This window comes from Engraulis encrasicolus, chromosome 23, assembly GCF_034702125.1.
Source record: "Engraulis encrasicolus isolate BLACKSEA-1 chromosome 23, IST_EnEncr_1.0, whole genome shotgun sequence".
Taxonomy (NCBI): Eukaryota; Metazoa; Chordata; class Actinopteri; order Clupeiformes; family Engraulidae; genus Engraulis; species Engraulis encrasicolus.
This window is the reverse complement of record NC_085879.1, coordinates 793902-810000: the sequence shown is the minus strand read 5'-3', so window position 1 is coordinate 810000 and position 16099 is coordinate 793902. Positions and strand designations below refer to the sequence as shown.

The 16099-nt window shown below is 42.9% G+C and overlaps 1 protein-coding gene across 1 annotated transcript in view; it reads left to right on the top strand.

The window, feature by feature from the left end:
• The window catches only part of LOC134440451 (protocadherin Fat 1-like), a 49439-nt gene that overhangs the window by 12255 nt on the left and 21085 nt on the right, over window positions 1-16099 (top strand). Inside the window, exons 9-13 of the mRNA XM_063190533.1 lie at window positions 743-953; window positions 1515-5582; window positions 6308-6513; window positions 8925-9078; window positions 12591-12824. Coding sequence (XP_063046603.1) covers window positions 743-953; window positions 1515-5582; window positions 6308-6513; window positions 8925-9078; window positions 12591-12824 — 4873 coding nt within the window. The remainder of the gene's footprint in view (window positions 1-742; window positions 954-1514; window positions 5583-6307; window positions 6514-8924; window positions 9079-12590; window positions 12825-16099) is intronic.

The following is a 16099-nucleotide window of genomic DNA, read 5'->3' as shown; positions in this document are numbered from 1 at the left end:
TGCTTTGTTATTAATATCTTCATTTGTTTTTCTTGCAATGAAAAAACACAAGAGAGAATGAGAAAAAAGTCAAATGAATGATCATTTTACACAAAACTCCAAAAATGGGCCGGACAAAAGTATTGACACCCTCAGCCTAATACTTGGTAGCACAGCCTTTAGACAAAATAACTGCGAACAACCACTTGCGGTAACCATCAATGAGTGTCTTACAACGCTCTGCTGGAATTTTAGACCATCCTTCTTGAGATTTGAAGGGTGCTTTCTCCAAACTGCCATTATGACATCTCTCCATAGGTTTTCTATGGAACTAGGGGGTGGACTCCTGCATTATGCTGCAAAATGTCTTGATAGTCTTCAGATTTCATAATTCCATGCACACAGCCAAGTAGTCCAGTGCCAGAGAAAGCAAAGTAGCCTCAAAACATCAGGGAACCTCTGCCATATTTGACTGTACGGACTGTGTTCTTTTCTCATTTTTTTTCTTGTATTCATTTGAGTTAACAGGAAAAAAATTAGGCCTTCAAAGAAAAGAACACGGTCTGTCATTGCAAGAAAAACAAATGAAGATATTAATAACAAAGCATTTGTGATTGCAATCATTTTCTGGAAGAAATTGAGTATTATCTGACAGAATTGAAGGGGTGCCAACACTTTTGGCCATGACTGTACCTACAATGGGAATACAAAGCAAACAGACTTCCACTTTAACAAAGATCCTCTCTTTTCTTTTCCCCCTCAGGTGCGAGACCATGAGCTCCCGTTAAAACGTAACCTTGTGCGGGTGACGGTTACCGTGGAGGACAACAATGACAACGCCCCTTACTTTACAAGCTCTCGCTACTCTGCTCGTGTGTTGGAGACATCAGCCTTGGGAAGTGTGGTGACACAGGTCACTGCCCTGGACAAAGACAAGGGGAAGAATGCAGAGCTGCTCTACAGCATCCACTCAGGTGGGCTGCCTCTTTGACTCTGCCTCTCTTTGGTTGCAGGCAAGGCACGACTACTTCACTGGGCCCAGGGGCTCCAGGGGCCCAAGATTCAAGGGGGCCCTAAAGCCACATGGGGGTGGGGGGAGGCTGTTGGGAAAGGCCCAGGGCCCATGGAGTCATAATCCGTCCCAGGTTACAGGAATTTGAGTAAATATAAAATGTTTTTTCTGCTCTGCACTGGCACAAAAAGCTTTCCATGATGTTGGAAATTTTAATTTAGGGGTCGGGGATCTAGTGGTGTCTTCAATTTATAGTTGTCAGATAAAAGTTTGTTTGCAACTGTCTAGTAACCTTCCTTAAGGGTTGATTCAGTGCTCCACTTAATTCACACCCCTTCAGTTTTTTGAGATACTAAGTATCACCTCTTGCAGTTTAATTTGACAGTAAAGCACATGTTCAAGTTCGTACTAAATTAAAAAAAAAAAACAATCAGAGAAACAAACAATGCATGAACTACGTTTCTTGGAAATTGAATAATGACAACAGCAACTGATCCCCTTCCTCTCATCCTTCTTTCTTCAGGAAATGAAGCGAGCACATTTGCTATTGATATGTCATCCGGAATGATTACTGTGGCTGAGGAGCTTGACTGCTGCACTGAGATCGATGAGTTTACTCTGATCATCAAAGCCACCGACAAGGGGGAGCCTCCTCTCAGTGCCGAGACGACAGTCCACATTTCAGTCACAGTCGCAGACAACGGCAAGCCGAAATTCACGTCCAGTGAAATCTCTGCGGGAGTCAGTGAGGGTGCCGCAGTTGGGAGTTTGGTGGCCTTGGTCGAAGTGTCCAGTCAATCGTCTGTCTTCTATCAGATCAAAGAGGGCAACAATGACTATGCATTTGTTATAAATCCACATTCGGGTGCCATAGTTACACTAAAGACTTTGGACTATGAAATGACATCTTCATACAGATTGGTAGTGGAAGGCACAGACATGGCTGGATTTGCCAGTAATGTGACTGTTCTCATTTACATAAAAGATGAAAATGACAACCCCCCTGTCTTTTCAAAAGACGAATTCTTGGGAACGATCAGTGAGTCAGCTGCAATTAATAGCTTGGTTTTAATGGACAGTAATTCACCCCTAGTAATTCATGCCACTGATGCAGACACAGATCTTAATGGCAGAGTCATGTATGAGATTGTGGAGCCTGATGCACGCAAGTACTTTCTCCTCGACTCCAACACAGGTGCCGTTCAGACAAAATCCAATCTCGACTATGAACAGAGGACTGCTTTCCAATTCAGTGTGCAAGCCCACGACATGGGGGAGCCTCGGCGGTTTGCTAGCAATGCTGCCAGAGTGACCATCCAAGTCGTTGACGTGAACGACTGTGAGCCGAAATTCAGCCAAGACTTATACGACGCCACTCTTCTCCTGCCAGCCTATAAGGGGGTCCGAATTATGGCCGTCAAAGCCACAGACGAGGACTCTCAGGCCAGATTGCTGTTCTCCATCTCAGATGGCAATATCGGCGAGAAATTCAAAATTGATTCTCTCTCCGGTGTCATTTCTGTGCAGAATGCCACTCAGCTCCGCAGCAGGTACAAGCTCACTGTCAGAGTGTCTGATGGCAGATGGCAGAGCACTGCCACTGTCAGAGTGTCAGTGAAAGAGATCAAAGACGAGAGCAGTGTGCGGTTCACCCAAAAAATCTATATGGCTGTCGTGCGTGAGAACTCCTCGGAGAAGAAGACAATCGCCATTATCTCCGTTGTGGGCAGGAAGATAAACGACCATCTCTTTTATGCCATTCTCAACGATGAAGATGGCCGCTTTGAAATAGGTCAAACCTCAGGGGTGCTCTTTACCACTGGATTACCATTTGACCGAGAGGAGCAAGAGGTTCACGAGGTCGTGGTTGGGGTTACAACAGAGCCAGGGTCATCTAAGGTCATCGGCAATGTCCTTGTTAGAGTGAAGGTTGAGGACATTAATGACTGTCCGCCAATATTTGTGAACATGCCCTATCATGTTCTGGTCCAGATAAATGCAGAAGTGGGCCAAGTAATTCGACAGATGACAGCTGTCGACAAGGACGCCGGTAGAAATGCGGAGGTCAAATATGTTCTGAACGAGCACAAGTATTTTCAGATATCTTCCTCGGGAGAAATCTCTCTGAGAAGGCCCTTTGACTCTGAGGCCTTGAACACAAAGTTTGTTTTGAATGTGTTCGCTGAGGATTTAGGAGAGCCTCCCCTGTCCTCCACAGTTGAGGTGTCAGTGATGGTGCTGAACGAAGCTGCACCTGTGTTTGAAAAGCCCTTTTACAACATTGAAATACCAGAGAACACACCACCACATACTTCCATAATGCAAGTGCAGGTGAATGGCTTGTACAGCCCCAGAGCTTTCTACAGTATATTCGAGGGTGATCCCCTTGGGCATTTCTCCATTAACTTTCACTCAGGTGTCGTAGAAATCATTCAGGACCTGGATTTTGAGGTCCACCCAGCTTATAAATTGAGGATCCGTGGTATGGATGCCATGACAGGTGCCCATTCAGAGGTCTTCATTGACATCATACTTCTAGATGTGAATGACAATTCCCCAGTGTTTGAGACACATGCCTACAATGTCACCCTGCCTGAGTCTGCTGTGATTGGCACACCAATACTTCAAGTCAAGGCTACTGATGCTGACTTTGGGAGTAACAAAATACTGGCATATGAACTGCTGCACCCAGTGGGCCACAGTGACTTGAGTCTGTTCAGTATTAATCGAGAGACTGGCACTATCTCCATTGCTAGCCCTTTAGACCATGAAACAAAGCAACAGCACACACTGAGAGTGAGAGCAGTAGATGGAGGCGTCCCTGCCTTGTCTGGCGAAGCCTCTGTGATCATCTCTCTAGCCGATGTGAATGACAACCCGCCAGCCTTCACAAAGGAGTCTTATGAAGCTGCAGTTAGCGAGCTGTCATCTCCCGGACACTTTTTGTTGAACGTTAGAGCCGATGATCCCGACGCATCAGATGTAGGCAAGCTGGAGTACTTCTTCTTGTCTGGCAATGAGCGTGCACATTTCACATTGAACAAAAAGACGGGGGACATGATGGTGTCAAATCACTACCGCAGTGGCATGGAGCCTTCTTACAGCATGAATGTTCTGGTGACGGATGGTGTTTTTAGAAGCTCTGCTGAGGTAAAAATCAGAGTGATCCAGGAAAACTCGCACAGCCCCTCTTTTGCCCAGAGGGAGTATTTAGTGCAGCTCCCAGAGGACTCCCCCGTAGGCACGCTGGTCACGGAGGTCAAAGTCACAGACAAAGACAGAGGGGTTCATGGTCAGGTGAAATACTTCATCGTCAACGAGGTAGTGAGAGATAAGTTCACCATTGATGCCGACGGGCAGATTTACACTCTGGAGAGCTTCGACCGGGAAAGCACTCTCGAAAGGGCACTAGATATAAATGTTATGGCAAAAGATGGTGGTGGCAAAGTCGGATTTTGCACTGTAAGGGTGATCGTCACAGACGTAAATGACAATGCCCCTCAGTTTGTTGTGTCTGAATACAATGTGTCAGTCCCTCAGAATGTATCTACAGGATTTTCAATCATGAAAATAACAGCCGTGGACTTGGATGAAGGAGTCAATGCAGACATTCTGTATGAAATAGACTCTGAAGTTCAACACTTTGAAATACACCCACAGACTGGTGTTATCAGCTCAAAGCAACACCTTTTGGAATCTGAGAACAATCTCTTCACACTGTATGTGAAGGCCAGGGACTCAGGGACTCCACAGAGGCACACATTCATTCCTGTTCATATCACTGTGGTCCCATCGGCCATGTCTGAGCTAAAGTTTGTAAAGCCAACCATTCAGCTGCAGATTTCAGAGGATCTTACGGTTGGAGCAGAGATTGATACAATCGATGTGTACAGCAGCGACCAGTTTGTGACATACAACCTCCTCAGAGGCAATCTACCTGAGAGCAACAGGGAAGATGCATTTGCGATCGACAGCATCAGTGGTGTTCTGAGAGTAGCAAAGCGTCTCGATTATGAAAGCACACCTTGGTACCATCTGACAGTGCAGGCAATAAAATACCAGGGAGGGATGGAAATGAAATCTATGGTGGAGGTGAAAATTGAACTGATGGATGTAAATGATAACAGCCCCCAGTTTGATTCTGACCCGTATCAATCATACATTGTAGAAAACTCTCCCAAACAAACATCAATCATCCAAGTCAGGGCTGTGGATCAAGATACAGCTCTCAACGGCCAAGTGCTGTACAGCCTAGACAAGAACCAGGAAAGCCCTGAGGTTCTGGATCTGTTTACTGTGGATACCATAACAGGCTGGCTAACCACATTGAAGGAGATTGACCGAGAACAGAATGGCAAGTACACCATATCTGTGGTGGCTTCAGATCGAGGGGAGGAGCAGCGATTGACAGCAACCTCTCTGGTGGAGGTGACAGTGCTGGACATCAATGACAATGCCCCGCGCTTTGCAGAAGACGTCTTCAAAGCGGTCGTCAGTGAAGATGACCCAGTGTCTACAGTGGTGGCAGTGTTTGTCATCACAGATGGCGACAGCGAGGAAAGAAACCGGGAAATACGCTGCTATATTTCAGGTGAGCATGATCTTATCTAACTGGTATTCTCAGAGGAAATAGTTGGTTGAAATTAGTTGAAAATGACCAAACAGCAAGATTGACAAATGGGTCATCAAATGTCATTATCTCACTCTTCTGGTATGTTTAATACATTCATAAAACTTGCAATGTAATTTCCCCCCTGACAATATGTTCATGTTAGCAGTAGCATTTCAAACCACCCTCTTAAGGTAGTTACGCATTCCTTTTTGCTTGTTTAAATGACAAACAACATTGTGCTGTACTGTTTGGAGGCACATTGGACATGGTTAATAGGGCAAATTACCAGGAGGGCCTGATAGTGCAAACAAACAATTACTGGAGCGCTCGGCATCACATAAAGGCCCACGCTGCTGTCTGGGCTACGCGGCCGTGGAGCAATTTACTATCATGCCGAGCCTATTCAGTTATGACAGCACCTCATTTCGTGCATGTGAATAGTTGTCTTTGTTCAGTTCCCCTTGTGCTTATTATCTCACACAGATGTAGTGTATGACAATGGTGACTAATATAAATATGTTTTGAGAGGTGCAAATTAGTGCTGCATCAATAGCACATTGCATTATACACCTGTGTGTGTTTGGTCAGTTTTATTTCACCTGTGTGTGTTTGTGCATTTGTGTGTATGCACGTCTGCCTGTAAATATGTGTGTGTGTGCGTACGCATGTGTATGTGTGTATTTTCTATGTGTGGGTGATTTCAGGTGGGGACACTGCGGGCCACTTTGATGTCGGGCGTAGCCAGGGCAGAGTGGGTGAGTGGAGGCTGACGGTGAGGAAACCTCTGGACCGCGAGAAAAAGGATAATTACCTCCTAAACCTAACTGCCACAGATGGCACGCACTTGGCCAGGGCAGCTGTGGACATAAAGGTCCTGGACGCCAATGACAACAGCCCTGTTTGCGAGAAGGTAAAAAGCCAACACAATTACCACTGACGTGTAAAACCATCCATTTGCATGGGGATTTACAAGGTATAATCAAATCAAAACAATAAAATGTTATGATGAGACATAATGGAGATGGGGAGAAATTGAATATATGCACTGTATGCTTTCAGTCTATATCTCCCAACGTATAATTGAAGGGCAAAAGCAGTGTTGTTGGTGTAAATTGCTCTGCTGATTCTAATAGAATTTTCCTTTCAATGATGAAGCATTAGGCCGACGTGATGATAAAAACAGTTTAAAATGGTTGTGGTATGAATTGGCTTTTATGATTATATTGACTGGGGCTGTCCCCAGAATACTTTGACGGCACTGAGAAGAAAATGAGTTATTGGATCTGGATCATGTTCTGTTCACATGATGTGGTGTACAATACAATACGTAAGTATACAGTACACCTCAGTGGAGCTGATGAGTACCTCTTTGGCAATGTGTGGGGCAAGTTTTCTTTTGTGTGTGTGTGTGTGTGTGTGTGTGTGTGTGTGTGTGTGTGTGTGTGTGTGTGTGTGTGTGTGTGTGTGTGTGTGTGTGTGTGTGTGTGTGTGTGTGTGTGTGTGTGTGTGTTTGTGTCATACCTGTCAACTTTTAGCTGCCAAAAATCAGGAAAATTCCCATATTTTACAGTGTTTCTCTATTGGTTTTGTACATTTCTCACAACAGAATAATAATTCTCAAAAGTTTTTGTTCTCATTGTTTTCAGCATATAGCAAATGCTCTCGTCCACCATGCCATGATCATGTACAATTCTCAGATTATTTGTACGTTATCAATTGCTTTTGTCATATCACTCAAAAAGCTTTTCACTGAATACATGAAACTCACCACCCAAAACATTTAGGCCCTAGGTCATTGTATAAGTCTTGATATGCAAAATGATTTACCAAGCTGTCGTAATGTATTAAGCAGTGTTTAATTTCCATTCGGTTTGTGTCTAATAAATATGATCTGAACTTGTAGATTGCTCAGAGGTAAATATGGACTCTCTCTAATCAAAGGCAGTAGAAGGGAATAATATTTCAAAGAGAAAACAGGCATGCAATATAACAATAGGCACTGTATTGCATTACATTTCTTTATGCCTCATGTGCCCTTTATAATTACGCTGCGCGCAAAATTACAATACAGTACTTCCCTAGAATTTAATTTCAAGAGAGTAAGTGCAATTTATACAGTATCAGTGTATTGATTCAAATTTATTTTGCTTTACAGTTCTATATTTTTTCACATGGGCTTGCAAGACAAGTAAAAAGGGGTGGTAGAGGGCGCATTTTGACACCTCAACCAGAGTTGCTATTTTGCAACGAGAATGCCTTTCAATAAATAGGTCATTCTCTAAATGTATATCTAGTACAGTCTTATCTGATCAATGTTATATAAAGTCAAATTTAAAACATTCCCCATACAATCTAAACATTTCGTTTCAGAGAAGATCCTCCGAAGAGTACTAGTCAATTGACAACATGATAAATCAATTTGACTAGCTTGTCCATACACTATGACACAATGACTAACCCTTCTGATGGCACTGACACGTTCATTGACACAAAAACTTACTTTTGAAAGATGAACTAAGAATTTTGAGCAAGAGACTCGGTTTTGCAGGTCATGCAAGGTGTTTTGCAATTTGTTAAAGCTGTTTTGAGAATGAACATTATGTTTTGCAAATTGCTAGAGAGATTTGAGAAATGGTCCAAAGCAGTTGAGAAAAACTTGTAAGCCAAAATTTGGGGAATTATCAATAGGTCAAATCCTGACAGTCAATGGGACGACAGGGACAGACCGGACGCTGCGTTCTACTCTGCTTTTCACACAGTCCACGTGCAAAGCCAGTCCTGTTTAAAATTCCCCCACAGCGCACGTTTTAAAGGAGCATACAGTGTGAAAAACAATTAAATATGAGTTTCTCCTTGTTGTGTGGACCGACAGTGTTTTTCGATAATGTGAAAAATCTGGATATTTTGCGGGAAAATACCAATTCTGGAAGACAGTGGGAAATAAGTCAGAATTAGGGAGTTTCCCTTGAAATTAAGGATGGTTGACAGGTATGGTGTGTATATGTGTGTGTGTTTGTGTGTAAGTGTGTACATGTGTGATGAGAGACACAGAGAGACATAGAGACAGATGCAGAGAGAATAGAAAGTGTGTTCCTGTGTGTGTCTGCATTGTTTCAGAAAGAGAAAGAGAGCGAGAGAGAGAGAGAGATAGAGAGAGTATTTCTCTCCCTTGTCTGTCCCCTGTGTGTGTGTGTGTGCACGCATGTGTGCATATGTGCATGCATTTGTGTGTGCATCCGTGCATACATTTGTGTGTGTGTCTTTGTGTGTGCGGCTTTTTAAGCTAACGTGTATGCTTTGATTTGTGCACTGGTCGGTCAGCTGGCATATGCTGGAGCGGTTGCCGAGGACGCGCCTGCTGGATGGCTCATCATGCAGGTGTCCGCCACAGATGCCGATCTCCACGCCAATGCCCAGATATCATACCACCTGTTTGGAGACGGCTCACAACATTTCAGTCTGCATCCAACCACAGGTAGAAAACCACACTTTCTCTTTCCGAAACAATGCAGACACACACAGGGACACACCTTCTCTTCTCTCTGTCTCTCTGTCTCTCTGTCTCTGTGTTGGTGTGTGTGTGTGTGTGTGTGTGTGTGTGTGTGTGTGTGTGTGTGTGTGTGTGTGTGTGTGTGTGTGTGTGTGTGTGTGTGTGTGTGTGTGTGTGTGTGTGTGTGTGAGAGAGAGAGACAGTTTCTCTCTCTCTCTCTCTCTCTCGCTCTCACTCTCCCTCTCGCTCTCTCTTTCTCTCACACCCACGAACACACACGCACACGCACACACACACACACACAAACACGCACGCACAAACACACACACACACACACACACACACACACACACACACGCACACGCACACGCACACACACACACAGCAAGAGAGACTACTAAGCTTTTACAGTACATGACATACAGCCTGTTAACACTATGTAAAAATATGTAACCAGTCCCATCAAAATAAATCTAATAAAATACTGTTACTGAAAATTACATGAAAATCCATTAGTGTCATTCCACACAGCTGAATACTCCCTTTACAGAGCACATTTGCTTAAAAGCTATGTAAAAAAGGCCACGTTATGAATCATGGAATGTGTTCATGCAACATTCAAACATATTCACACGTGCACTGCAGCCCACAGGAAGGTCCCACAAAGATATCGACATGCAGCATGAATACAGTNAGTCCAATATGTATTTNATCCCTTCCTGATTTTGCCGGTTAGCCCACTAATAAAGACATGATCAGTCTATTAATTTATGATAATATGTATTCAAACATGGAGAGACAGAATATAAAAAATAAATTCCAGAAAATAACTTAAAATAATATATTTTAATTTATTTGTATTTAATTTAGGCAAATAAGTATTTGATCCCTCTAGCTAAAGAAGATAAAGTGCTTTGTGGCAAAGCCCTAGTTGTCTAGCACTGAGGTCAGATGCTTCTTTTAGTAGATGACAATGTTTGTGCATATAGTAGAACATATTTTTGCCCATTTTTCTTTGCACGTTATCTCTAAAACATTAATAGTGTGTGGCTGTAGCTTGGCAAATGGGAGGTTCAGTTCTCTCCATAGAATTACTATAGGGTTAATATTTGGAGACTGTCTAGGCCACTTCACGACTTTAATATGCTTCTTATTGAGCCACTCCTTCGTTGCTTTGACTGTATGTTGTGTATTATTGTCATGTTGGGAGATCCAAAAATGACCCACCCTTCAGTATAGTGGTGGAGGGAAGGACGTTTGCACTCAGGATTGCACATTACATGTCTCCCTCCATCCATTCGTTGACGATGTGAAGTTGTCCTGTGCCTTGGCCACACACACACCCTCAAACCGTAATGATACCACTTTCATGCATGATGGTGAGGAGGGTGTTCTTGGGATCATAGACAGTAGTACTCTTTCTCAAAACACATTGAATTGTGATAATGCCAAACATCTTGATTTTGGTTTCATCTGACTACAGCACCTCCTTATCATATCCTAAATCAGTCTGATGTCCGTTGGCAAACCTCAAGTGGGACTGCACAGGTTCCTTCTGAAGTAAAGGTACCATGTGTGCACTACAGGAATTTAAACCTCTGTGGCATTAAGTGCTACCAGTTGTTTTCTCAGTGATTTTGGTCAGTAGCTTTGATATCATTGCCTAGTTCATACCGTATAGCTCTAGGGTGATTTCTTTCTGTTCTCATGATTATCAAATCCCTACAAAAGGTCAAATCTTGTATAGAACCCCAGACAGGCTGATGGATAGTCATTTTGTATTCCTCACATTTTGGAAGAAATGCATCAACAGCTGGGTCATTAATACCCAGTCTCTTTATTGTGGCTTTGCAGCCCATTTAATCTTTGTTCAGGTCTAAAATCGTGTCCCTGATATCATTTGACCACTCTTTGGTCTTTCTCATGCTGGTGAGGTTGGAGTGTGACTGATTCACTCATACTATGGACTGATTCTGCTGATTCAATGTGTCTTTTATGCATGTTAGTATGTACAGGTGTCTTTAATTCAGATGACAAGTTGATCGGAAGTGCCCATCTGGTCTGTGGGCCCGGAACTGTAATCAGTTGGCAGGGGATCAAATACTTATTTTGCTCGATGAAATGGAAATAAATTAATATATATTCTTTTCAGTTCATTTCTGGATTTTATTTTTGATATTCTGTCTCTCCATATTAGAATACATATTATCATAACATTTATTGACTGATCATGTCTTTGTTAGTAGGCAAACCAACAAAATCAGCAAGGGATCAAATACATATTGGACTCACTGTATGCACAACTTCTGAGAAAGCCTCATCTGCTCTGGCTCCATCAATATTATACTGTAGGAAGAACTCCTTTTCCAAAGATGTTAGAAAATGTTAACGTTAGTTAATGCTTTTCAGTTAATGTTCTGTTAAATCACTGTTTCGTTTGTTTGAATTTGATAATGAAAAATCAGGTAACTTTATTGTGTTAAAGTGTTCCTTTAGCCTTGAAGCTACCTGCAAAAAATCTGCAAAGATTTGTTGAAATTCTATTTATATGTCTCGTTTAAATGAGTTCTTCATATAGGTAAGAAAATGCTCTAATACATACTGTATTTGTGCAGCAGTTCACACAACAGTAGTGGTTTGACTGTTAAACCCATCCCCTGGGGCTTGGCAGGGACAGTGGAGGAAACTGTGTTCTACAGTATTTTGAGATCTCCTCAACTGTGAAGAAATGTGCATTCTGACTGGTTATTACATCGTTTTCACCAAGTGTTTCATTGCGATGTTTACATGATATTTTTCCGATCCATTCCCATATGGATGTAATATATTTTTTTTTATCCGGTACAAAAAATGGACTTAGCATTAGTAATGAGAAACATGTTGGTGTGTTTCTTGGAATCGTTGGTGTCTGAGAAGGTTTTTCTCAGATCTTTCTCATTCTTCGGCTTCTATGAGTCTACACTACAGTATCTGCCATCACCAGTCTCAATGTTTTCAAAACCAACATCATGAATCATAAAACCATATTTCTTCTTGTCTGTATGCAGGTAGAAACGCTTCCTCCTCTTATTAATGTCAGGGACATGAAAAATGATTATACTCACAGTGTCTGGAGCTTCTCCCATCTTAAAGTTTGTAAAATTGCAAGGTAAACATGAATGATTGGAAAGTTATGTGTAAATACGAATTACATTACACAGATTGCAGCTTTGGGAGTAGGTGCAAGGGAGGAATATTAAATATGAGGGTTTTAAACACAAGTGTGTGTGTGTGTGTGTGTGTGTGTGTGTGTGTGTGTGTGTGTGTGTGTGTGTGTGTGTGTGTGTGTGTGTGTGTGTGTGTGTGTGTGTGTGTGTGTGTGTGTGTGTGTGTGTCTGTCTGTCTGTCTGTCTGTCTGTCTGTCTGTCTAATTGTGTATGCATGCGTGCATGTGTGTCTGGATGTGTGTGTGTGTCTGTGTCTGTCTCTATGTGTTTGTTTCTCACTTTTGTTCAAAGGCGAGCTGAGAACTCTGTTGCCATTGGACAGTGAGGATCGGGAGACATTTCAGCTCTCCGTGCGAGCTCAGGATGGCGGGGGCCTGTCCTGCCAGGTCGCCTTGGTGATCACTGTGGCGGACGTCAATGACAACCCCCCGCGGTTCACGCCGGATGCCCAGCACTTCAGCGTGGCAGAGAACATCATGCCTGGAGCCTACGTGGCCCAAATGAAGGCCTTAGACCCGGACTCCGGTAGGTGGTTGTGACTGGCTGGCAGTGTTCAGTGGCTCTGTCACGACATTCTTCTCTCTACAGTCCACATTCGGCCCACTTTCAGGGAATGATGAGAGCATTGCATATTCTGCCTTTGTGTTTTATAGATACTTTTTTAGTGTAAAGAAATCCCGCACACTATCCATTCCACCTGGAGCCCGAAGCCGCCGCCACAAGCCGTCAAAACCGCCAAAACCACCATAAAGAATTTCAGCAGCCGCCAGCCAATAATTTTGTAAGCCAAAATGAGCCGCCATCTATTAAAATTTGGCTGAGCCATTTATGTGCATCAAATACCGGAGGCTGTCATCATGTTTTAGCACATAGCACGCCAATGCATTCTGCGTGTTGGTGCGACACCTTTTTAAGTTTGACGCAACGGTAAAGCACTTTTATGCAATTTTGACAATTGACGAGGCCGTGTCTGCGATTTTCTTTTGCCACAACGCACTTCTGTTGCTAAACGCAAATATGCTTTGCTGTGTCCTAACCAAAAGCATCCCTAAACCTAACCTGTCAGTAATGCAGTCTTTCTGCTACTTTTATTTAGGACTTTTGCCAAGAACAGCTAAATTTTGCCCACTTACTTACTTACTTATCCTCTTCGTCCCGGCTGGGACATAAGGCCGCAATCATACACTGCCACTGAACCCTGTCTCGTGCTTTGGCCTGTGCGCCATCCCAGGACAGCCCCATCCCCTTTAGCTCTGTCATCACGGTCCTTCGCCAGGTGTTCTTTGGCCTTCCCCTCTTTCTTTTCCCGACCGGGGTCCATCTCTTCATTCGGCATTCTGAATACATTTTCAATACATTCTGAAATTGTGCCCAGACCATCCCTAAACCTAACCTCTGCGTGTCATCTATACGCAATGCATGACATTTTACACTGTCTACAACTACAACTATCTTTTTTGTCAGTGACAGTGACAGTGACTGGATTCAAAAAGTTTTTGTATGAGAGTGAAAAATTCTGAAGCAAGCAGTGATGTGCTGAAATAAATAGCCTACAATATTTGTTTTAGTAGGCTACAATCCATTTCTTCTTCTTCCTAATTAACCACCTGTGTTGTAGAAATCTAGCTTATGTGTGTAACCAGTAGGCCTACACTGCATGCGGGAACCTTATTAATTAATCAGTAGCCTGCAGCAGCCATTAAGGTTCTGGCTGAGCCAGCTAGCCAGCCAATAATTGCACCAGCCAGCCATTATCCTAAATACAAACGGCTTCGGGGTCTAATTCCACCAACAGACTTTATACAACGTTTCGGTCATCTGACCTTCTTCAGCGTTGTATTGAAGTTTGTTGGTGCAATGGACAGTGTGTGGGATTTCTTTACACTTGAATGACAACTCCACTGGGATAATATCCTACGCACCTGCCCCACTACAGAGGTGTGCAAAAGCGTCTTCTTGAATAGATACTTTTTTAAAAAGCATTTTTGGTGGGCTTTTGTGTATTTATTAGGATAAGGTTATAAAGTAGACTAGAAAGTAGGGATATTCGATGCAGAGGCACTTTAAATGAATTTTCCTCCCCATGGATTGTTGCGCGGGTTGGATTGGATTGTCAGGCTATTAAAAGCACAAAGCTGTTTGTGAAATCTGACTTCTTTGTAAAAATAGATTTGTTAGTTGTGATTTATTCCCTGTTGCCCACAAATGTAATCCATCCTTGTCAGCACGCCATATATTATTGGAATGACTCCTGCCTTCATCTAAGGAGTGTTAATTCTCCTCTCAGAGGAATTACAGTATTGTTTGTAATTTATTGTATAAGGGTTAGAAGGGCTTCTGTGCTATGAGATACTGTCTGTGCCTTCTGAGGTGTCAGACGTGTGACTGTGGAAGCATCAGTAGCAGGCAGGCCCACAATGCTTTTCTCGGGTGCCTGCTCTCTCCGCCACGTTACGGGCGCGTATGTATGCGCGCCTTCTGTTGGCTGTCAGCGGGAAGTGCTAATGGTTCACACATGCATGTCGCATTAGCATCCTCTGGGAACAATTAAACACTTGACAGGTTGGCAGCCCGAGTGTTTGCATTGAATTTTAAAGTCGAAGACATTCATGTTCCCATACAGTATGTTGTTGTTGTTTTTTCGCCAGTGTTATAAGGACAGCCTGCTCTTTTCCCAAAAGGCACTGACTGACACATTTACATACATCCTATATCTGCCTTGTTGTTCTTGCAGCATCCGCCTTTTCCCCTCTTTTTCCCCTCGGCATGGTGACTGGGTGTACTATAAGAATGACATTTTGGGGTCTTTGCATCGCAGTGTACAGTAGTAAGAACTGATAGACTACAGGGCTCTGTGCATATATCTTATGTTCTGTATATCTGAGGAGGGGAAACATAAAAAAGAAACACCCCTCTTCTTTGCTGGTTTGTTGTCAACATCAAAGACTGCTGTTGCTGACTGTCTTCAGTCTTCACACCCCACTGCCAAAGAAACACACATTGGTGTAAATCAACAACCTCAATTCGGTGTAAATCAACAACCTCACCCAATGACAAAACAAGCCATCTCTTGTCATCAGGGTTGTTGTCATGTTGATATAAAGTACAGTGCATTCCCTAAGCAGTCGGCACCCAGTTTCCGAGTATGTACAGTAGTTATGGATGTTCAAATGGTGGAAGTGACACTGTGTTTTCCCTACAGAGTCAGAGCAGTTTACAGGATCCGGAGGTCACAATAAGAAAATGGATGGTCTGTTGTGCTATCTTCCATTCATATGATTGATGTGTCGTGATGTTTGGTGTCATCATCAGCTTTGTACATGAATAGCGTTCTGTTGCTCTATAGTACTGTTGTCGCGCTATTTCTGAAATGTAGTTTTCCATGTTGAGTTGAACGGATATTTTTTGAATATGTGGGGTCAGTTGGGCAGAATAGCGCTTAATTTGAAGGGACATGTGAGACATACATAATTTGGTGTTATGCCATAAACAGTGTTGTGTTGCTGTATACTGCACTCTGCCACAGTATTTCTGAAGTATATTATAGTGTTCCATGCTGAGTTAGTTAAATGGAGCATGTGCGGTTTTTTAAAGACACAGGGTCAGTCCAGGAGAATCGAGCTTAATTTGAAGGGAAATGTAAGACCTGCATAATTTAAAAAAGTGAAAAGTGTCCTTAAAGAGTGGGAACATGCAGCCTAGTTTTTGAAGAATCTTGGTGCAGGTTATTCAGTGGGCACATTTGTTTTTTCCTTTATAAGAGTTTTTCAAGAATAGAACAGTAATTATTACATCTCAAT